The sequence below is a fragment of the Aricia agestis genome, chromosome Z (assembly GCF_905147365.1).
Source record: "Aricia agestis chromosome Z, ilAriAges1.1, whole genome shotgun sequence".
Taxonomy (NCBI): Eukaryota; Metazoa; Arthropoda; class Insecta; order Lepidoptera; family Lycaenidae; genus Aricia; species Aricia agestis.
This window is the reverse complement of record NC_056428.1, coordinates 14,796,994-14,820,487: the sequence shown is the minus strand read 5'-3', so window position 1 is coordinate 14,820,487 and position 23,494 is coordinate 14,796,994. Positions and strand designations below refer to the sequence as shown.

At 35.2% G+C, this 23,494-nt stretch overlaps 1 protein-coding gene across 1 annotated transcript in view; it reads right to left on the bottom strand.

Moving 5' to 3' along the window:
* Positions 1-23,494, bottom strand: part of LOC121739391 (GTP-binding protein REM 1) — a 119,216-nt gene that overhangs the window by 11,786 nt on the left and 83,936 nt on the right. The window contains exon 2 of the mRNA XM_042131839.1: positions 20,326-20,526. Coding sequence (XP_041987773.1) covers positions 20,326-20,526 — 201 coding nt within the window. The remainder of the gene's footprint in view (positions 1-20,325; positions 20,527-23,494) is intronic.

Here is a 23,494-nt window from a genome sequence, read left to right as displayed (position 1 = left end):
TGGATATAGATTCTTAATCTATATATATAAAACTCAAAGGTGACTGACTGATTGACATAGTGATCTATCAACACACAGCCCAAACCACTGGACGGATCGGCCTGAAATTTGGCATGCAGGTAGATGTTATGACGTAGGCATCCGCTAAGAAAGGATTTTAAAAAATTCTCCCCCTAAGGGGGTAAAATAGGGGATGAAAGTTTGTATATAATAATACTTCTTAACGCGAGCGAAGCCGCGGGCAAAAGCTCGTAATATATAAAACTCAAAGGTGACTGACTGATTGACATAGTGAACTATCAACGCACAGCCCAAACCACTGGGCGGATCGGGCTGAAATTTGGCATGCAGGTAGATGTTATGACGTAGGCATCCGCTAAGAAAGGATTTTGATAAATTCCAACCCCAAGAGGTTCAAATAGGGGATGAAAGTTTGTATATAATAATACTTTATAACGCGAGCGAAGCCGCGGGCAAAAGCTTGTATATATATAAAACTCAAAGGTGACTGACTGACTGATTGACATAGTAGTAACCCAAGGGTTTCAAATAGGAGATGAAAGTTTGTATATGAGACAAGCCGCGGGCAAAAGCTCTTTTTATTATTATAAAACTCAAAGGTGACTGACTGACATGATGATCTATCAACGCACAGCCTAAACCACTGGACAGATCGGACTGAAATTTGGCATGTAGGTAGATGTTATGACGTAGGCATCCGCTAAAAAGGATTTTGATCAATTCTACCCCCAAGGGGTTAAAAAAGGGGATGGAAGTTTGTATACAATAATACTTCTTAACGCGAGCGAAGCCGCGGGCGAAAGTTCGTAAATAATATAATAGAAAGAAGGAATAACAACAAAATCTTAAAATTATTTTAATTTCTCACCCTCGTACTAATAAAGGGATACCTATACCGTACCATGTTGTGTCTTTGGAAAAGACGCTTGATAGAGAAAACCAGAAGATCGTATAGCATAATATTTTATGTATTTAAATAATACTTTACATTATTTAAATATTGAGTGTTTAAATAAAAAAAATGCCTGAATAATTAGGTTATAAAGTCATCGGAATTTAAGTGCTTAACTTAGCGCTTTAACTATTTAGGTATTAGGAAGTGTATAAAAGGTTTTTCGTGATAGGTCACTTAAAACGATTCAGGTACTAAAATAGTCATTTATAGGGGTTCGATATTAAGAATTGGCTAAACAAGTTGAAATTAAGAAAATAAAAAATACGAAAATTATATATTAGCAGTGAGTGTAATCTGAACTCATCATCAATTCATCATGTCAGTTTTCAACAAAAAAGCTCTATCAAAATCTTAAGTTTCACTTGTGCAAAGTTTACTTAGAAGGGACTCTACAGTTTGCATGATAAACTATCACCAGTTTTTTCCAGGTACTCAACACTTTTTTAAATTTTAAATATCGTATTAGTATAAATGAACTTTAGACCTAGGTTTCGCGTGTCAGGTTGTTTATTCACGTGAGAACACGGCCTTATCAAGGACATTAACAGCCTAATTTATAATCCGTGTTGTGTCGAAAGCGAGGAAGTGATAAGTATCCACCTTGTGTAATGTACAATGAATGTAACGGATTTTTCAACTTGGCACGGTAGGTTGAATAAAAAACTGAATAGTAAAAAACATTAATATGTAGTATATTTCCTTTTTTTTGTATAAGTAAATCACTATATTAAAAAAACTTAGACTAGTAATGAAACTAGTCACAGTCAGTACTTTAAAAAGAAAAAATATTTTGTACGCATAGTTTCAGTATCCAACGTTATCGCTAAAGACAATCAATCAATCAAATCGAAATGATTTAAAAAACTCAAACAGCTCATAAAATAAAGGATCTTATGTTGGAACTATCTATAAAAAAGTAAAAGCGCAGATGGCACAAACATTCCAATAACTGGGCATTATCGATCTGCTACAATAATAATAACTCCTACACCCGTTTCGATGACGGTGGCCGGTTTCATTGAAACTAAGCCAGTTACGCAGGAGTGATTTTATAGTGTCCAAGTGTGTGCGCAGTCACAAGAGCACTCTCTTTTCCTTTACTCTCATAACCAGTGGGACGAACGACCGACACGACTGGCGAGAGATCAGGCGCAGGACCGACTTTTTACATGCCCATCCGACGCATGGATCATCTTACTTGTCAGACAATCAGTTGATCAGCCAATCGATCTACTATACAATATACGTGAGGGCACCAGGAGCGCTCTATATAGACAAACTCTATATAGAGAGTGTACACTTGATTGAATTTTATATATATTTCAAAGGTTTGCTCAAATGTCAGTTATTATTAAGAAATACCTGAGCTCCTAGATAAATTAACCATTTATACGCGGAATGGAATTGAAGCGACTTTTTGCAACATAACACATAGCACATAACATACAACACACATAGATAATAAACAAAATATTAAATACGAGCAAAAAAAATTGGACACGCGTCTTCCGCGGAATTCTGCGGAATACTCCGTTGCCAATTCGCTCGCATGAGGCGAAATTGACGCTTCCATTCAGTAAATTGTGCCTAATTGTAACAATCTTGCTTATCCGTCTTAGAATAACGTGAAACACAGAAAAAATCGCCCAAGTGCGAGTCGGACTCGCGCACGAAGGGATCCGTACCGTTAGGTACAGAGCGGAATTAGGGAAAAATTGAGTTTTTTGTATGGGAGTACCCCTTAATTTTTTTTTTAATTTAGTTATTAAAATTATTAAGTACACATATAATTGAGGATTTTGTAAAAATTCCAAGTGTCTACATGTAGCCATTATGGATTACGAGCCAATAAGGGCAAAAAATCACGTTTGTTGTATCGGAGCCCCCCTTAAATCTTAACTTTATTTTGTTTTTAGTATTTGTTGTTACAGCGGCACCAAAAATACACAATCTGTGAAAATTTCAGAAGTCTAGCTGTAGCGGTTCTTGAGTTACAGCCTGGAGACAGACAGACGGACAGACAAACGGACAGACAGATGGACAGACAGACGGACAGACATCGAAGTCTCAGTAATAGGGTCCCGTTTTTACCCTTTTGGTGCGGAACCCTGAAAATGAATGAACTGTGTAAAGTTTTCTATTTAATCAATAACTTTTGGCTTGTTAGATGGGGCGATAGTACTTGATCCCGCCAGTTCTCGATCATCAAGATATAGTGGGTCGGCACACGCTAGCAATATTTATGTTCCGAGGCACGCAAACTGTTCATCATTATCAGCCCCCAAGATATTAATGTTTTAGCCATCAACGCGGGATAATTTTAAACCTCGATGACGTTCGTAGCTCCAATGCGCCAAAATTCATTTGTCGCGCGGGAACCGTACATTTTCCGGGATGAAAGTATCTTATGTCTTTTCCTGGGACTCAAAGTAGCTCCATACAAAATTTTAGCAAAATCGATTGAGCAGTTTGGGCGTGAAGAGGTAGCAGACAGACAGACACTCCTTCTCATTTATAATATTAGTATGGATATGGTTATATTGTGTCTGGGTGAAATCAGATTGCAACGCGACGCGTAGATGCATCCCTAAAATTTGTACCAAATTGACGGCTTGCAAATCTGCCAAATCCATACAAATTTATGTAAGGTATACCTACACGCTACGGTCTACCGGAGAGGTCACTTGTGCAGTTATGCCTGCGCAAGTGTCACTAGAAAGAATTGATTTTCGATTTTGCTCCGGTTGCCTGCGCAGGCTCAAAAAACTGCACAAGTCTATTTCCACACATATTCCGGTCTACCTGCACAGGTGAATGCAGGCATACCTGCTCTCCGATAGCCCGTAGCGTGTATGGCTTACAAAAAGAAATGCATCTAGGCGTCGCGTTGCGGCCTGATTTAACCCTAAATGTGCGCTGAACAACACGACTTTCGAGATATGACTTTATGAATCATGGGGATTTGATTGCATTGAGTAAAGCTTGGAGTTTTAAATTACGATGCGTTTGTCGTTGGTTAATAATGAGTATCATGTAACTATATTTTACCCAGAACGTATCAAAACCATATTTAAAATGGTTTGAAGTAATAAGGCCATTTAGCCAAAAGTTTTCCGTTATCGCTTCGTTATTGCCGATCAAAATGTATGGAATTGACATAAGCGTTCGTTAATATGACGGTGACGTTCGACTCGTCTTATGTCAATTCCATACATTTTGATGGGCGATTCAATCAAGAAGCGATAAAAAAAAGAATTTGGCTCACCCCGCTGGCCAAAATAAAGGCAAATTGAATTTTCTTTTTTAAACCAAGGCTTGTTTATAGACGCAGTTACAATGAACGTAATTTAAGACCGCAGATAAATCACGTGTAGCGAGATGAAAATACGTATCTGTGGAAAGTCCTTATTACTTTTGTTCATTGTTGATGAGAAAAAAACTCTCACCTTTGGTACAACGATTTTGCGCCATTTTTGTTTAAACAAATTTTAGCTCCTTAATTACGAGTCCTTTGTTTGAGCGTTTTTAATTTACGAAAAATATTTTTAACGGTACCTGAAATATTGTTTTGGGTATTTTTTGTTCATTACGGATAATAGCACCAAAGCAGTGGTGTTCCTAACGGCTATATTTTCATAACACGCTATATAGAATATGCTACATTTTTCAAGCGCGCTAGTTTTGACGCTACGTTACAACGAATGAAATCCCGATTCTTTCAAGCGCGCTTGCTTTGACGCTACGTTATAACGAATTTCAAGCGCGCTAGTTTTGACGCTAAGTTCTAACGAATTTTAAGCGCGCTAGTTTTGACGCTACTTTCTAACGAATTTCAAGCGCGCTAGTTTTGACGCTACGTTCTAACGAATTTCAAGCGCGCTAGTTTTGACGCTACGTTCTAACGAATTTCAAGCGCGCTAGTTTTGACGCTACGTTATATCGAATGAAATCTCGATTATTTCAAGCGCGCTAGTTTTGACGCTACGTTAAATATCGAATGAAAATGCGTTGTAAAGTTACCGACGTTATTGAAATTATTTCTTTATGTTATATCAATAATAATCTATATAATTATAACGCGGTGGGTGAGTTAATTATATAATATAACGTGTTTGTTACATTATATAATATAACGTGTTTGTTACATAATCGTTAATTTAATAATGCATTATTTGGTTAATTATATTGTTGCAAATATTAATTTTAACTCTGTATTGATATTATATTTGAACAAACCTGATTAGTAAAATTATAGGCGTATTTCAAAGTTCATTAAGTATATAATATGAACCATGTACATAAATTGGTTAAGGTTTATGTTAGGGTTAGGTTGTATATAATATACAATTTTATTATTTAAAAAGGCTTTAAATATTTTTTTTCTTTTTTGGTACTACATAATATGTACATATTTTTACATCTTTTTTTACAATGTCAGTTTTTTTTTACATTTTATTTACATTTAAAAATATTATTTGCGCCACTTCTGTCGACGACAAACGATTTCTTCTGTCACTACTCACTAGTAACGTATTCAGATTTAGAAAAAATAAGTTCAAATGGAAGTCATGATTATAATATTATAATTTACCCATAATTTATTTAACACGCAACGCAACACGGCAAATGCAATGACAGCCGAATACACCCGACTTGACAACGAAACGACACGACAACGATCGAACGAAACCGCGCGCGATCGGCAGCGCGGGCGGCGCGGCGCCGCGCTAGGTCAGTGACCGCGCGGTACGTTATAACGTAGCGTCTTATGAATAGATTTATAGCGCGCGCTATTCGTTGCGAAGAACTAGCGTGCTACTTTTATCAGCTATACGTTATATTAACCAGCACTACACCAAAGGCTGAGATTTTTTTAAATTACTTTTTGCACACATAAAAGTACAGAGGCGGACTTATTGCCTTTAGGCATTTTCTTCCAGCCAACCAGTTTTTCATAGTATTATATCTTCAAATGAAAAAATATATTTTGTTTATATAAATCATCATCAAGACATGAATTAGGACCCATAAAACTAAACACAATATGCACAGTCCAACTATACAAAGTTGGTTTATGTCTAGCATTTTAGAAAAGTCATAAGATGAAGACGAAAATAGACGAGTTGGAATATAAGCTGCATATGTTTTATCAGTAAGAGTCTAGGATTTTCCTATTGAGTATCGTTTATAGACCTTTCTTGTCTTAATCCTTGTCTTCATACGATTTATGTTACTAAAATATATTGTCCACAACTTCGTAGGCGGCAAAATTTGGCTAGCGCGATAACTGTACAATTTTCTGGAATAAAACAATCCTATTCTTTTCCTGTAATTTCTGGAATCTCCATACCAAGTTACATCAAAATCACTTTAGTGGTTGCACGCTGAAAGATGTAACAGACACTAGACAGGCACATTTACACATAGGTATGCATATTGGAATTGGACTAGTATTCATTACCGTACCTTACGTACCAAGATGTGACTGTCACATAAGTATGCTTATTGGACTATAACTATTCATCACCTACATACCAATATGTTACTGTTAGATATATCGACAAAACCCTTGACTTTGATGTAAAGCCCGTTACACACGTAGCTTTTATTGACTTCACCTAAACCTCAACTATTTCTGTACTCAATCTTCGTACCTTTGAAGTCGCTACCAGCCCGGAAAAGTTCTGAGATCCTTGACATAGAACTTACGCTAAGGTACGCTGGTACCGACTTCAAAAGCATGAAGATTGAGTACAGAAATAGTTGAGGTTTAGGCGAAGTCTGAAGACGGCACTATAATAAGGAATAGTAATTTGGTATTTGATTCTTTTTAGATTATTTTTAAGAATATTACTTTTGTTTTTACCTTGGAAGTCGGTTTTAATTTTTTGTTAAAAAATAATAATTTTACCCTTTTTAGTTACCTATGAGACCACAAAGCTATAATATTATAGCTTGTTGTCTTAGAGTTGTACATATTATTACTAGCGGTCATAGTTATATCATAAGGGTTACGGCTGCAAAAAGCCTCGGCCAAAAAAAGCCAGATACACCAACAACATATTGTGACAACATTAATAACTTAAAAACTAATACATTTTTGTTTTAAACTAACACAATAGCTAATTACAGGCATATGCAACTGTTTTAGAGGTATTTGCTCCTTTGTTTGTTGTTCATTGGCTTTTGCTTGGAGTAGTTTAAATAAAGCCAAAATCCTCGAACTTGTATCTATAAGGATTAAAAAGTTCTGTTGGGTACCTTCGGAACCAGGGTACATCCTGGTGCAAAATCTTACTTTTTGGTAGTATATGCCTGAAACACTTCAGAAAAAATCAAAATCACTATATGTTTTCATATAAATTTTGAGGAGTTCCCTCGATTACTCATGGATCCCATCATCAGGTCACCACTTTTATAAACATGATACCAAATTTGAGTCAAACCCTATACAACACAAAAATAATTTTGTAAATCGGACCACAAACGGTTAAGTAATCGTTGAACATACAAAAAAAAAAAGATACATACAGCCGAACGCATTACCTCCTCCATTTTGGAAGTCGGTCAAAAATAAAGCAATGACAGGGAAATACTAACACTCTCGAAGTGCAGGTTTCATTGCTATTTGCACCAAGATTGTTTTTCGGGCTACTTGACAATAATACCTGTGCTCCAAATAGCGGTTTGTCGTAGGTACTTAAAAGTATGAATAAAAACGGATTTCACACATAGACAGATAATATTGTAAGATACCTTGATAGCCTTTTAGTCGAATCACTTTTTGACACAGTAACGTTTCAATAGTATCGTATTTCGATGGTTAGCGGCTATTAACGCAATTTCGTGGCTGGCTTGAACATTCTCATAAATCTTGCCCATATAAATTACGGAATACGGGTACAGATGGTGAACTTATCACTGCTTTATTTTAGATCTTGTGGCGTACGGTAGGAATTCATTTAATGTAGGATATATAGGACGTATGGCTTAGATTCAAAATTCGAAACTACTGGACAATTTTAATGGATTTTTTCAGTCTATTCCATTACACATTTCATTAGTACATTACAAAATAGTAGATTTTTAGAGTTTTCCTACCTAGGAATACTCTTAAAGTAACCAGACCAGTAAACAATTATACATAATAATATTATGCTATACTTAATATATTATGGTACTTCACTCTACAGTAGATCAAACAAAGGGGTAAGCTGAGGGATGCAGAGTATGAATTCCAGTAGTTTTAAACAGCAGCCCCGAGACTGATACGATTTTGATTTATGAGTCTGATTAGTTCCAAATTGAGCCGCAGCACGTTCGTGTGCTAGTATAGCTGTCAAGAGTGGGAAAAACCGTTGCGATCGAATTACTTCCAAATTGAGCCGCAGCACGATTTTGCGTTAGTATAATATGTGTCGGAAGTAGCAAAAGCTATTAAGATAGAGCTTATTCGATTCAATTCTGATTCTGTCGGAGGTAAGGCAGCAGGTTGTAATTAAAAATTTAAAGTTGTTAAAAAATATTTTTTTCGTATTTACAAAGACACATTAATTTTATTCTCGTTAAGTTTGATCAGTTTTATTCCAGCTGGTAAAAAACTCAAAGTTATAAGATTGTCACAAAAGGGTATCCCGATGGAACAAACAATAGGAGCGTCGTGTCGCGAGTTCCACAGTAATTTATCTTGTTTACTGAATTCACCAATCCTGTCAATGCAAAATGTTTAACTTGTAACAAGTTTGACATCGATATTTCCCCGTAAATCAAAATGAATTGTTGGCGAATTCAAGTGACTCAATGATTAAATTAAAGCGAAATATTTTTCGAACCGAAAACTTTATTAGCGGCCATGTGCTTGCATATTAGAGATAGGTAAAAAATATGTTAAACTCACATCAGGATAGGTACGTAGTCTGATTGAAAATTCGTAAGATGGAGGGAGAGTAGACCGCCAGCGCAGCTTAGAAGGGGAAGTAATAACTATTCTCTTAGGAAGTAATAACTCGGTTCTTATGCTGGTATTCTTAGAGTGCCACCCGTATTTTATCTTTTTGCCGCATTTAAAGGGCAGAATTAATGAAAAATATCGTTCTTTAATGACCAAAGTTTTATCGTACAGCGGTGAAGGCAAAAAGTAGGAGCGTAGCAAAGTTGTTATTGCTACACCATGTAGCCATTATCTTAAGTAATATTCATTAGATGATTTAGGCCCGATTCGACCAAACGTGAAGTTACACGAGTATAGCTATCATGAGAATAATTTTACTCCTTTAATTTACTCTAGGATATTATCGTTTGCATTTTACCAAGTTACTCAAAGAGTATGAAATAGAATGTCAATTATAGTTCACAACGACACCGACCGTGACAGTTGACACCCTGTTGTGCAACTATTCTCAGTTTAATATTTACTCCATAGACATAATAATATATAGCATTATAGGTTTATGATTTACTCCATCAAAATAGCCCGTGTAAATATTTACTACCTCATTCTTGGATTAGAAGTTGGAAAAACGCAAAACCAGCTTACTCTTAGATTAGGAGACAGTTATACACGAGTAAAATTTTACTCCAGTTTGGTCGAATCCGCCCTTAATCATATAGCATAGTTTTGTCCCTAAAATGGACAATCAGTTTGGTGTGAATGCTCCTTTTTCTCCTAGTGCCTCTCCAATCACTGAAAGTTGACAGTCAAGTTCCGAAACTTTGTCTTGCCTAAGGGTCAATTCGGACCGTAATTCGACGCGTAGATGCATTTCTAAATTTGTAGGCATTTGATAGATTTGCGAGACGTCTTACGCAATTGAAATCTGTCAATTCAGTACAAGAAATGTATCTACGCGTCGCGTTGTGGTCTGAACTGACCCTAAAGCGAGTCTGAAAACTTCTTAACAGACTTTATCCCTTTCCATTTTCAGATATACCTCAGCCAAGATATTTTGCTGTTGTGTGAAAACGCTGCTTAACACATTAAACGTTAGCTCCGGCAATAAAACAGCCATTGCAACCGAAACGATACGATAAATCTACGTGATTGAAACGTTACGTTGTCTTACGTTTACGATGCAGCTGGGATTGAAAGAAATTCGATCACAAAACGTTTTAAAGTTCGTTACGATTTTCACGGTAAGGTACCGTTCCGATCAAAAACGCAAGCGACCGCAACCGACAAAAATTCAAATAAAATGCCACTTTATAAGCTTGGCTATAGGTTTAGTTTTGTTCTACGCCACTAAGAAGCAGCGGCGGCGTGGGTTGCTAGACCAATGTCGGTAGAAAACCTATGGCCTAGTTATGGCATTTGAATTTTGGTCGGTCGCGACTTGATTGAAACGATACCTTTACGTTAACGGTGCAGTTGGGATTGAAAGAAATTCAATTACAAAACGCTTTTAAGAACATTCTTAACGTTTTTCAAGGTTAGAATTACAGTGCGTTTAGGGTTATTTTGTCTTCCTTATTCCTTACTTCCATAAACTCTACGGTGTAAAATTCTACTACATTTAAGATAATTCTTATTCTATTCTTTATGATTCCATAGATGATAGAGACAAAAAAACAAAAATAACATAAATAATTGACCCTGCTTTAGAAGTTAGGTAAATCTAAAGGTTTGGACATCAAAAACATTTCAGAAACCCTATCAATCCCTGGGCCAAGCATTACAATGGTCTTATGATGAATACCTTTATTCTCCGTCCCTTTAAATAAGGCTACTGTAATATTATGAATGTCTACAAAAGTACGGTAGACTATCCTCATACAATAGCGCCTTAATTGCACATATACCGTGATTTCGGACAACTTGAGGTACCAAAACAATATTACGATTCGAAACTTTTTTTACATTTTAATATCTACAAGAACACATCTGAATTGGTGCACACAATATTATATAAACGTGAGTTTGGAGAGGTAAGTACGAGTATAATTGCAGTGCCTATCACGTCGCATGTTTATAGAAAAGTGTGCAACGAGCTTAAGAGACACCGTTTACTTACACTACCGGCTGTAGTATTGCAATACGCATAAAACATTTTCCATTGTTTTACGTTTTAGATTTCAAGATGACAAAGTTACACTACTTTATGACATTTATACTGTAATATGGCTTTTTATTTATAAGGGCTACGTTGCTAAGCATCCCAAGTTATCCCGTATGACGCAAGTTATGTTTGGCTTTATAATTTATATGGGTTAGCCAATTTCGGGTTCGTTAAAAAGGAGTTGTATTCTTTCATCTTGTAATCCCAGCAATGTTGTTGAATTTCAGCCTCAGAGCTTTGTTTTTTGAAGTCCGTTATTAACGAAAATAGTTGTAAGAGTGTTTAAGCCTTTGAGGGATAATAGTTGTGATAACAGGGAAAGTTTAGGCAATTTCCTTTGTATGATGGAACTTGCCAGCCTGGGCCATATATTTTGCCTACTCATCATGTAATGATACAAGATTGAATATTTAGTAGAAGTCGGGTTTAATCCCTGTCCTAATTTTAATAAGTTGCTTTCTGATCCATGCTGCACACGACCACGACCGACAAGAAATCAAATAAAATACCACTTTATGACATACGGCATAGACTATAAGGTTACATTTTCTACCGACATTGTGCATTGGTCTAGCGATCCATGCCGCCACTGCTTTGTAGTAGCGTAAGATGAAACTTATTGTCTAGGTCAGAAAGTGCCATTTTATTTGAATTTTTGTCTGTCATGGTCACATTGCTGCGTCGATCCGAACGCTACCTGAATAGTTCCATTCCATTTTACGAGAGAATATTATGTATTTGAAAATTTAATCGTAATTAAAATTTCACTTTCGAATTATGAAAATATGAAAGCAACATCTGTTTTTTGCCAATACTAAAGTCTGGTTAGATGATGGATGTATTAAAAATGTAGTTCACTCGTAAAAAATATCCATTTTTCTACTTTTTACGGCGCGCGCGGAATTCTTCATCAGGATTTTTATTACTTTGTGTTTACGGTCGGTTGACTTCGGCTTTATGTAAAAGTACCACAATATAATCACACAGAATAGTAACTCAGCTGTGTATTTAGGATTTAAAATCAATCTAGCTAGATTGATTTTAACTACACAGCAAGTTACTCTACTACACACGAATACAATATCTTATTAATCATTGCGTCATGCGTGAGACGTTCCTTTGTTGTTTTGCTATATTAAGGTAAAAGCACTAATGGCAGATGATCCACGTTGTCTCCAGATTCTATCCATTCTTCTTCCATGCTAAAACTATCTTTCCTTTTATTTTTATTTCTTATATATTTTTTCCTAACAAATTTATTTTCAGTCTTTAGTCTCCATGCTTCTCTTGCCTCTTCTTTTTTCTTCTTTCTTTTCTCAGCTCTCCTTTTCTTCTTTTTACTGCTAAAAAACTAAAGCAATCGATTTTTAGATCAGACCGTAGCCAAAGTCCCTTTCGTTAAAAACGATGACGATATTCGTTATCAACATGTATGGGATTTGACATTAGTCTTCGAAAGCGAAATGTCATTTAGCGATGACTTATGTCAAACCGCATACATTTTTAACTTTAGTATGTATTGCAAAATGATGATATGAGTTCCATGTCATCTATTAGGTTTTTTACATTTTCAAGAACTAATAGTAGACACCCTTTATATTGTTTGGGAAAATGGATAAAAATCATAAATAAACATTAATTAGTGTAAACAACCATTAATCCAATGAAATCAATAGAAATTACAAAAATCAAATAAATGTATTTAAAACTTACGTGCAAAATTTCGCCTTCCTTAACCTATTTGCTAAGAAACTGCCGAGCGCGTGTTGACGCGGTCACATTTTTTACGAAAACTGATCCCATTTTAAAATTTTGTTCCCGAAGGCGTCCCTAATATATTTTTTAACGTCAACAGATAGCTTGATAAGATTATAAAATTTTTAGTGTTGGGAAAAAATTAGACTAATTCTTATTGTTTATGGTATTTTTGTCGTAAGTGTCATCTATTAGTTCCGAGTCTACCATTAGTGCTTTTACCTTATTATAAAGCTGCATCTGTCTGAAAAGAAGCTAATGTGTGCATGCTCCCTGATTAGGATTATTAAGAAAAATGTGGTCTACTTTATGTATTTATAATGTGGTGCTGGAACTCAGTCTTTAGACCTTTTATGGTACTACCACAGGTACTCCCTTGAAGATTCTATGGAAGTTTTGACTTTTGTTCCAATAAACTAAGGGTTATTTTGTAGGCACAAAGGTCGAAGTTTACTCTTAACTCAATGTAAGTATGTTAAAGATATTGCGCCCGACACGTTAGGTTAGGTTCTTGGCTTGAGAATCGAGATTGACCATCTTTGTTTGACATGCAATTTGCTTACCGTCATCTCCCGTCCTCCTCCTAAACCTTTACAATGTAAAGGTTTAGGAGGAGGTTTGAGAACAATCATTTTTTTTCTTTCATGTAGAAAGAAAAAAAAATGATTGTTCTCAAAATTGGCTCCACAAATTACTTCATTGATTAACTAAATTAATGAAAAGTATTAGTTGAATATAGTTAAGTATGAATATTATATTGTATTAATATAGTTAAGTATGAATATTATATTGTATTGAATAGAGTAGAGTAGAATGGAGTAAGTTTTCATTCAAATTATTTTTTGCGAAAAAGGTTTGTTTCCAGGAAAATAACAGCGACGAATAAAAACAATATTGGGTACTTAAATTCCACTCGCTATGAAAAAACGCATCGCTAAGTGAATAGTTTGCTATGTCTTCTGTCGATTTTCTTTTTTATTTCCTAGGTACGTTGCTGTCGAAGCTATTGAATCCAATTTGACTAAGTACCCAGCGAAGGAATATATTATATAGTGAATAAGAACTACTGATTGGAGATAAGCCGTCACCGGATTTACCCAGTCTTGTTTGTAAGACATGTTGCGAATATCCAGTTAGACTATTGATTCAAAATTGATTCGTGTTACTAGTCAGTATCTATACCAATATTTTGAATGCGTAAGTCTGTCTGTATGTAGAAATAAAATATTAATTACAATTACCGTTTTTCCAAGAGGAACATTTGCAAAGAAGCGTGATTTACAAACAGTGCATCATTAATCATATCTATAACTTTTTTGTGTCAGGCACAATTATTAATATAATAATTACAAAAGTGTGTCTTTTTGTAATTTCTTCACGCATTAAACTGCTGAACTGATTTAGTAAAATTTTGGTATAGATATTTGGCGCAGGTCGAAGAAGTTGTAGGTCGACTGGAGTCGCCCCAAATGAAACTTGTACGCACGCCACAGATACTTTAAAGCCCGGAAAAGTTCATATGATATTATTTGTTGCAAGAAAATGTGAGGTTTTATCGTGATAAACGAATTAACGATGAAAACTCGTTCGTTTGTACAGAAGCGTGATTCACCACAAATGCGTTTTTCAATTGCTGGCCAATTTAAATCGCACACAATTTACAAAAAGGGCTCTGAGATAATATCTCAAAAGGAATTGATTATAAAGTACTTCAAAGTTTTAAGCGTACGCAAGATAGGACTCAATCCATTTAGCGGTGGATTATATGTATCGTCGCCGGACGACAGTTCAGGTATTTGGGTCACGAGGGTTTCCCGCCAAATCCCTCGTTTAGGGATGAAAGGGATCGGAAGAAATGAATCAATTACGTCCAAATGTTTGGTGGATGTGGTGTCTATCATAACATTGACATGTTGGAGTTTATATTATTCCAATATAGGGCAGGATTACTATGTAATGTCGTAAACGGGCAATGGAATGCACTGGAATGCAATTTTGCAAAAAAAAAAAAACCACTGAATTGAACCACTGGGCACTGGATTGGAATGTAAACCGGCCATAACAAGTTGTTAAGATTCATTTGTTCCGTATTATCAGACGAATATAGTCTGTCTGTCTGCGGTTAATGCTGCCTGACTCTTAAAACACTCCACCGATTAAGAAGACCATTGGAGATGTTTTAAGTCCTTGGGAAAGGCGTGTAGATGAGCTATTTGTCTGTTATTTTCATCATCATTATCGGAAGTGCATGTACAGCTTCTCAATCATTTTATTTTTATTTTATGAAATTCGGAAAACACAAGAGCAAATACAAATTACTCAATCATGAAGGCCAATTATAAGTTTTCACAGATAAACAGAGAAAACTTACATACAAATTTGGAGTCAGTGGTTTACAAATTAATTATATTTTAAGGTACAAATCTCAAACAGTACGTTACAGTATAAAATACATATATGTTACAAATATATTTAAAGATTTTTTTAGCAAGACAGTTCTTCATTTTGGAAATACTTGTAAATCTAGATCCACGTCATATGCAATTATGTTATAATTTTTACTAGCTCTTATAATGAAATTATTTTGCCTAGATATGTGCTATTAACAAATGGGATATGTAGCAGCTTAGGTCTACATATTTTGACGGGACATAATATTATGTTACCAGACCTAGCTCGCCAAGTTACTCTGGCAATCAACCGTGCTCGCAATACATCGTCATTCGAGTAAGGGTAAAATGTACCAATTAGCCAATGCCCAACGAGAGGGGCAACATAGCTAGACGGAAAATAATGCAGACGAACAAATATGCCGGCACAAACGCCGGCGATTCACGCGACAAAATATTAATTACTGCACTTGCTAGCATTCTTGCACGGCGCGCGGCGGTAAAATGACAAAGGTCACTTATGGGACTTATTTTGTAATTGTTTATTGTTAGGACAATAAACATAAAATTAGTAACAGTTAACGTTACGAACTAAAGCGCTTATTCCACTTATCCTAGTTAGGAAGTCCTAGCTAGGATCCTAGATAGGAGACTAATTAGAAGATTCTTATTCCACTTGTCCTAATTAAGTGACTAAATCAGTTGTAATTTTGGACAGACGTCTTCTTACGGCCATTCCCAATATTTGATCTATCTCTGGTTTTGCCCTACTAGAGATAGGAATAGCTCATAATTGACATAAAATATATGTCTCTAATGTCTAATGTGACTTGTGAGCTATTCCTATCTCTAGTAGGGCAAAACCAGAGATAGATCAAATATAGGGAACGGCCGTTAATGGCTCTAGTTCTATCAAAGCAACAAAAAATTGGTCTTCTCATAGGCTTAGCTGTTGGCTTAATGAAAATAAAAATAAATAAAAGACGAAAAAGATGGTTGAAAGAATTTTTGATCCACGAAAAATTATGAATTATGAACTTTCTGAACTACTTGGAACCAGCAGACTTAAGAAATTACCTACGAATGGATTTCAGATCTTATAACATAATATAAATTGACTTAAATACAGATTTAGCAGTTCCCACTACAGATAAAAGGTTGAGACCATCTGGCAACACTGATTTAGTCAGTTAGAAGCCACATTTTTTTCCGATTTAGGATCCTAGCTTTCTAAATGTTATTCCACTTGACTAAATTTTTTAGGATCCTAGCTAGGACTTCCTAGCTAGGATAAATGGAATAAGCGCTTTAAATATCCACAATGTGCATAACGTTGAAGACGGATCATCTTGAGAGAAAAAGACGTATGTACTTCGTAATTCGTATGTAGTGTACGTCCGTATATACAAATTACAAACTCTAAGTATTACTAGTACATTTTTTAATATTTAAAAGGCTTTTGTTCTTCATATTTGGCCTCTATACAGACATGTTCATTCGTATTCGTCTAACATTAACCACGATTGATGTTTCAAGTACATGTGTTGACCCATGATAGACAAAAGTAATAGGGATGATGACAAGGTCAAAGATTAGCGAATCTTGTTAATAAAATAAAGAAATCACGGTAAAAAAAATTTCAGCTTGATAGCATTTTTATTTTTTTTTGTTATGCGCCTTCAAAGTTGGATATTCGAGTTGAATTTTTTTGACCGACTTCCAAAAAGGAGGAGGTAATACGTTCGGCTGTATGTATTTTTTTTTATGTATGTTCAACGATTACTCAGCCGTTTGTAGTCCGATTTACAAAATTCTTTTTGTGTTGTATAGGGTTTGACTCGAATTTAGTACCATGTTCATAAAAGTGGGGACCTGATGATGGGATCCATGAGTAATCGAGGGAACTCCTCAAAATTTATATGGAAACATATAGTGATTTCGATTTTTTCTAAAGTGTTTCAGGCATATACTACCAAAAAGTAAGATTTTGCACCAGGATGTACCTTGGTTCCGAAGGTACCCAACAGAACTTTTGAATCCTTATAGATACAAGTTCGAGGATTTTGGCTTTATTTAAACTACTCCAAGCAAAAGCCAATGGATTCTACATTATTTCTGCTGAACATAGGCTAAATTTCATTTTGGAAAAAATTGGGTTTCGTAAGATATTTGGGTTTATCGGACGCCAGGTGTAAAATCAACCAGAAAAGTTACTTATTTAGCGTACGCTGCCGAAACTATAAAAGATAGAACCATAAATGTTATAAGTGATTGTAGATCTTATAAATATCTACAAAAAAGTCCGCGACACACTATACTTATCTATGTCGAGTGAGGCACAATAACCATTTTTTTATTTGAAAATCTTGAATTTTTTTTGGACTACATTTAAAGGCGTTTATTTTACTTATGCTATCAATCCTTATGAAAATAAATTATTTCATCACTAAGTACAGTTTATGTAAATAACATTTGGTCGTTAAATGATTAAAATTGGACGTTTAGTTTTGAAATTATGGCAAAATTAAAATATAACGATAGTGGGCGTCACCAAGTGGGGGTGCGTGTGCGGGAGGAAGACGATCTGTGCAGTGTGCACTATATGCATCCCTTCGGATAATGACTGCGTCCGCGTCGTCGATGTCAGTGTTGGAGTCTGTGAATTGACCTGGGAATCATTTTGCTGACAGAGTCTTTCCTGGATAGGATTTTTGCAGCCGTAACCGACATCCACGCGGGCGGAGCCGCGGGCGACCGCTAGTAATAATATTATGTATAACTCTAAGACAACGAGCTATAAGTAAGCCTTGTGGTAAGCCTCGAGCTATAAGTAACTAAAAAGGGTGAAATTATTATTTTTTAACAAAAAATTAAAACCGACTTCCAAGGTAAAAACAAAATAATATTCTTAAACATAATCTGAAAAGAATCAAATTATTCTTATTCCTTATTATAGTGCCGCCTTCAGACTTCGCCTAAACCTCAACTATTTCTGTACTCAATATTCATGCTTTTGAAGTCGGTATCAGCTTACCTTAGCGTAAGTTCTATGTCAAGGATCTCAGAACTTTTCCGGGCTGGTAGCGACTTCAAAAGCATGAAGATTGAGTACAGAAATAGTTGAGGTTTAGGCGAAGTCTGAAGACGGCACTATAATAAGGAATAAGAATTATTTGATTCTTTTTAGATTATGTTTAAGAATATTACTTTTGTTTTTACCTTGGAAGTCGGTTTTAATTTTTAGTTAAAAAATAATAATTTCAATTAAATTTCTTAATATTTGTATACAATTCGATAACTTATGCAATTAAAAACAACTTTTGTTAAGAAACGACTTTCATAAACGCAATATTTAATATACCTGTCGAAAAAAGTTGTCTCCCGATGCGTACAAACTACGAAAGACTGACGTCATACTTTCGTAGCACTTTGTATGGAGCGTTTTGGGCAGGTCTTTTTTATGAGATATTTGAATTGTCATATCTTGGTGAATTTTTAAGCTATCAGAGTCATTCTTTCAACGATGTTTCTATTTTTTAAGTGTCTTTCAATTACTGATAAGAAAAAAAATAGTCATCATGCCTATTATAGACTTGTTGATTCGTATTTTTTTTTACCATAATTGATATTTTAAGTACATGTTTAGACAGATATTCATAATCATGCTTAATTCCCAAGCTCAAATTCGACAACTTTAAAGCTTTAGACCCTGCCAAAAGATATACATAATACACATACTCGAAAAATAACATCCTCATCACGCAGTCGGCTAATATGACGATCGTTGAACCGATGTCGACAATGTAGGGAATGGAATTTTATTTCCATTTCCGCGGGAAGCCATTACAACCCCTTTTGTTGCGAAAGTAATTACATTATTAAGTGTTATTTACACGAGTGTACGCGAATAAATCTTATAGGACATAGCGGGGGCTCTCAAACTTTAGGCATTTCCCGAAATTAAGAGGATACTGTGTATTTAAAAGTTATGAGATACTTTTATATTTTTTTTGACATTTATATTAATGCCTTGATTCGTCGATTGAACTTTAGATACATACTCGTAATGTTTTACATTTACTGACTCGTAAGAAAAGTCGTGCCCATGAATTCCGAAAGTATGTAACTTTACTCTTTAGGCTAAATAGTTGTGTTGGTCTTTCTGATTTAGATTACAGAAGTAGGCAAAAAAATTGTTAAATTTTTTTACGATGATTCATTGTATTTGATAAAATATATTCATTTGGAAAAGTTTAGTTAAAGTAACGTTATCATGTGGCCTATATGATAAGTTGTTGAGTGTTTGCGTGATAAAAATAGGTCATATTTTGCATTTATAATTTTTATCAGTTATGAAACAATGAACCCGAGAGTTAAAGGAGATCTACGCGGCCGCGTGTCAAGCCAAGTTCAAGTAAAACAGAACTGGCGAGCAGCACCGTGTGTAATATTACACGAACCATTTGGAGCCACTTTTGACCCCCTCATAATTCAAAAACTATTAAACATAAACGTGTCAAATTTGGCTCATATAATGAAACTTGCAAGGTAATAATGCTTTAAATTTCATAAACACATCTCTAACGGTTATTTAGATAATCACGTCCGAAAATCATTTTTATCACTGACTGATCGACTATAGATCAAAATTCTAACCTACTTCCAGATGACCTAGAAGGCCGAAAAGAATCCACCTCGGTAATTGAAAACTCAAGGAAAAATCAAAAAATCAAAAAATTGGCCAAGTGTGAGTCGGATAGAGCGAAAATAGGCAAAAATTGTGTTTCTTGTATGAGAGCCCCCTTAAATATTTATTTGATTTTAATTTTATATAATATGATTAAAGATTTTGTGAATATTTTAAGTGTCTACCTGAATTGCTGTTATTTAAATAATGTGAGATCTTAAAGTAGATTAAATAAAACTTGGCCAGTTTTTATCAGAATTCAAATGTTCAATAACTTTATGAAATGACTGATGTAATGAAAACTGGCCAAGTTAAATCTAATCTACTTTAAGATCTCACATTATTTAAATAACGGCAATTGTTATAGATAAGATAAAGCTCTTGAAATAGATTTTATAATTTGTTCATAATGTTATTGTCCTATTTAATGCTATCTGACTTCTACTTATACTTAAATAAACTCACGTTGTCTATCATAAGCGTTAATACACTCGCTGGTCTGGAACTGACTGATGAGAGCGGTCTTGCCGACGCCCGGGGCTCCCACCATGGCGACGCGGTGACACGCCACTGCTCGCCTCTCCGGCTCCGGTGCGGCCGGAGACGGCGCCAAACTGCCGGATCGCGAGCGCCGGCGCCGGAAGGAGTCCCCACGGTTGACGATACCTGGAGACAAAAAGATGGTTGAGAACAACTGCTTGATTTTGTAAGGAAAAAATATACGTAGTGGTTGATGAACCTTAGATTAAAAAGTTTGTCACATAACACCTGTTTGCCTGATTTTGTAAGCTACGGAAAAATCGTCATAGTTGACGATCCCTGTAGACAAAAATGGTAGAGAGCACCAGCGTGATTTTGTATGGAGAAAGAGACGTAGTGATTGATGATCCCTGGAGATAAAATGTCACTCCCTGTTTGTGTCTGATTTTGTTAGCTAAGGAAAATTCGTCATGGTTGATGATCCCTGGTGACAAAAATGGTTTGTTACACCTGCGTGATTTTGTAAAGAGAATCAGTTGCTATGGTTGATAATCCCTGGATATAGAAAAGTTGGTTTATAATGCGGGGTTTACACGGGTGACTATAGCCGCACGATTTACGCCGCACGGCAAAATCGACTGTCTAAATGGCAATTCACTACGCCGCAAAAGTAGACTGCAAACATGTCAATAATGGCAACAGGTAGGCACTTGATATTTTCACAAAGGCCTTAATAATATTATATAGACTTCAATAATTATTAATAATAATATTAAAATAAAATAAAAATTAAAGGTAAAAACACAATTTTTGGACTATTTTTGCTCTATCGTTATAGAGAAAAAATAGACCAAAAATTACCATCTTCATGTTCATGCTCGTGCTCATGCTCATGCTCATGCTCATGCTCGTGCTCATGCTCATGCTCGTGCTCATGCTCGTGCTCATGCTCGTGCTCATGCTCATGCTCATGCTCATGCTAATGCTAATGCTCATGCTAATGCTCATGCTCATGCTCGTGCTCGTGCTCGTGCGAGTCGAACTCACACTTGGCCGATTATTTTGAAGTCGGTAGAAAAGTGTCAGCACCTAATTACTTACGGCCGTTCCCAATATTTGATCTATCTCTGGTTTTGCCCTACTAGAGATAGGAATAGCTCACATTAGACACTAGAGACATATATTTTATGTCAATTGTGAGCTATTCCTCTCTCTAGTAGGGCAAAACCAGAGATAGATCAAATATTGGGAACGGCCGTTAGGGTAACCCTTACGGCGTAGAACACTCATAGGGCTTCGTAGCACGCGCCGATAGCACGGTGCCAAAATAAATATAGATTTGTACCAGAGACTAGCCATACAATTGTACAGATTTTTCTGTTGAATTTGTCTGTCATTTCAACTTTCTAATATTCCTGACAAAATGAGCAGACCTTGTATTATAATTTTTTTGTAAATATTATTATTTAGGATCTATGATATGTTAGAGAATAATAAAAGTCTTGAATTATACATTGAGCGATATTTATTCGAGCAGAGTTTCACCTTACATGTCTCAAAGTTAATTAGAGAATGCATCAATCAATGCAATATGCCATTTTACACAAAAGAAACGAACTTCCGTTGATAATTCAAATATAGCAAAATCATAAAGAAATACATTAAAATTAAGAATGGCTAAGAATAAGTTAAGTATATAATTCTAAATATTAATTAATGTACTTCTCATATTTTAGATAATATGAGAAGAGGAAGTTATAACGGAAGTAAATAATCCTCCCGCCCATTTATAACTAACTAATTGTCATAATCAAGTACCTTACTTATTAATATTTAAAATATAATAATCACTTATTAAAATTATATATAGTAACTAACATAATATACCGATTAAAATAAATAAATATAATATCATGTAGCTTTTCCATTGACATCCGCTAACAGATATTATATTAAAACATCATTAAGGATCATATAAAATGTATGTTCGGTTTCCATTATTTCAATTCAGTGCAATGCAGTGCCTCCTTACATTATTCCAGCAGCAATCCAACTATTGAATAACTGGATTAGAATAATATAAACCCGCTATAAAGATACTTGGAACGCTACGGATAGAATAATGAATTAATACGTGTGTAAAAGCTCGAGCTAGCACATGTGCAGAGATCATCAATCTTACTCTTATTTTCAAAGTATTTCACAGGTATCATGTTTGTGTAATTAGGAACATAAACTTTTGTTGAGCATCCACGTTTTTATATAACACTGAATAGTAACTGTAAAATGAAGAAGAAATAACATAAATTATTTTAAAGCGTAGTTTGTACGTGATCTGCTGATCGTAATCTATTTATCGAGATTAAAACGCGGATGCGGATTTCGAATCCGATTTCGTTTTCTGTTCCGATTACGATTCCGATATCGATTTTTAATTTGGTAGGTTTGAATAAATCCAGAAAATAAACTCCACTCCTGAGGTGGTTAAACCTTAGAAATAAAATTCTTTGTTTATGAAGTCTGAATCTTTAGCGATCATAGGCATCCGTGAAGAAAGGACTTTGAACTTTGTACTCTTGGTTCAATAGACGATCACAGTTTGGAACACACACGATACCTGGAATACTCTTTCTAGCGAACAAAGCCCCGATAAAAGCTAGTTTCGTGAAAGAGCTATGGCAGCTTCCCATAGACGAATTTAGGTCATAAATAAAGTAAGCGTCTATGAATAAAATATACCTTGTTTTAAAGAGCATTTATTACTGATTCTTAAGGCTAGGTTATTCCAAATTCACGTTTCTAGAATGAGTAATTTTTCAAGAAAGCGTCATTAAAAAAAACTGAAAAATATATACATGTATAGATACATCTTTTAACTAGTGACTTTTACGGTTAGAAACACAATATAGATAATTTTACTCGATAAAAAAAAATTCCGAAACAACCTCGATTTTAAAAACATTTTCAGTTTTATAGGACTTACAGGGACTCAATCAAAAAATAATTTGGATAGTTCGATTGCTATTAAAATTTTACAGGGAAATGTACGGATACATGTTTAGTTATACTATTTTTTATCTAAGTAAAAAGGTTTTTTCTCCTATTTCGCCCTATCATGGACGCGGCGATCGTCGTAACCGCCACTGTACAAGGC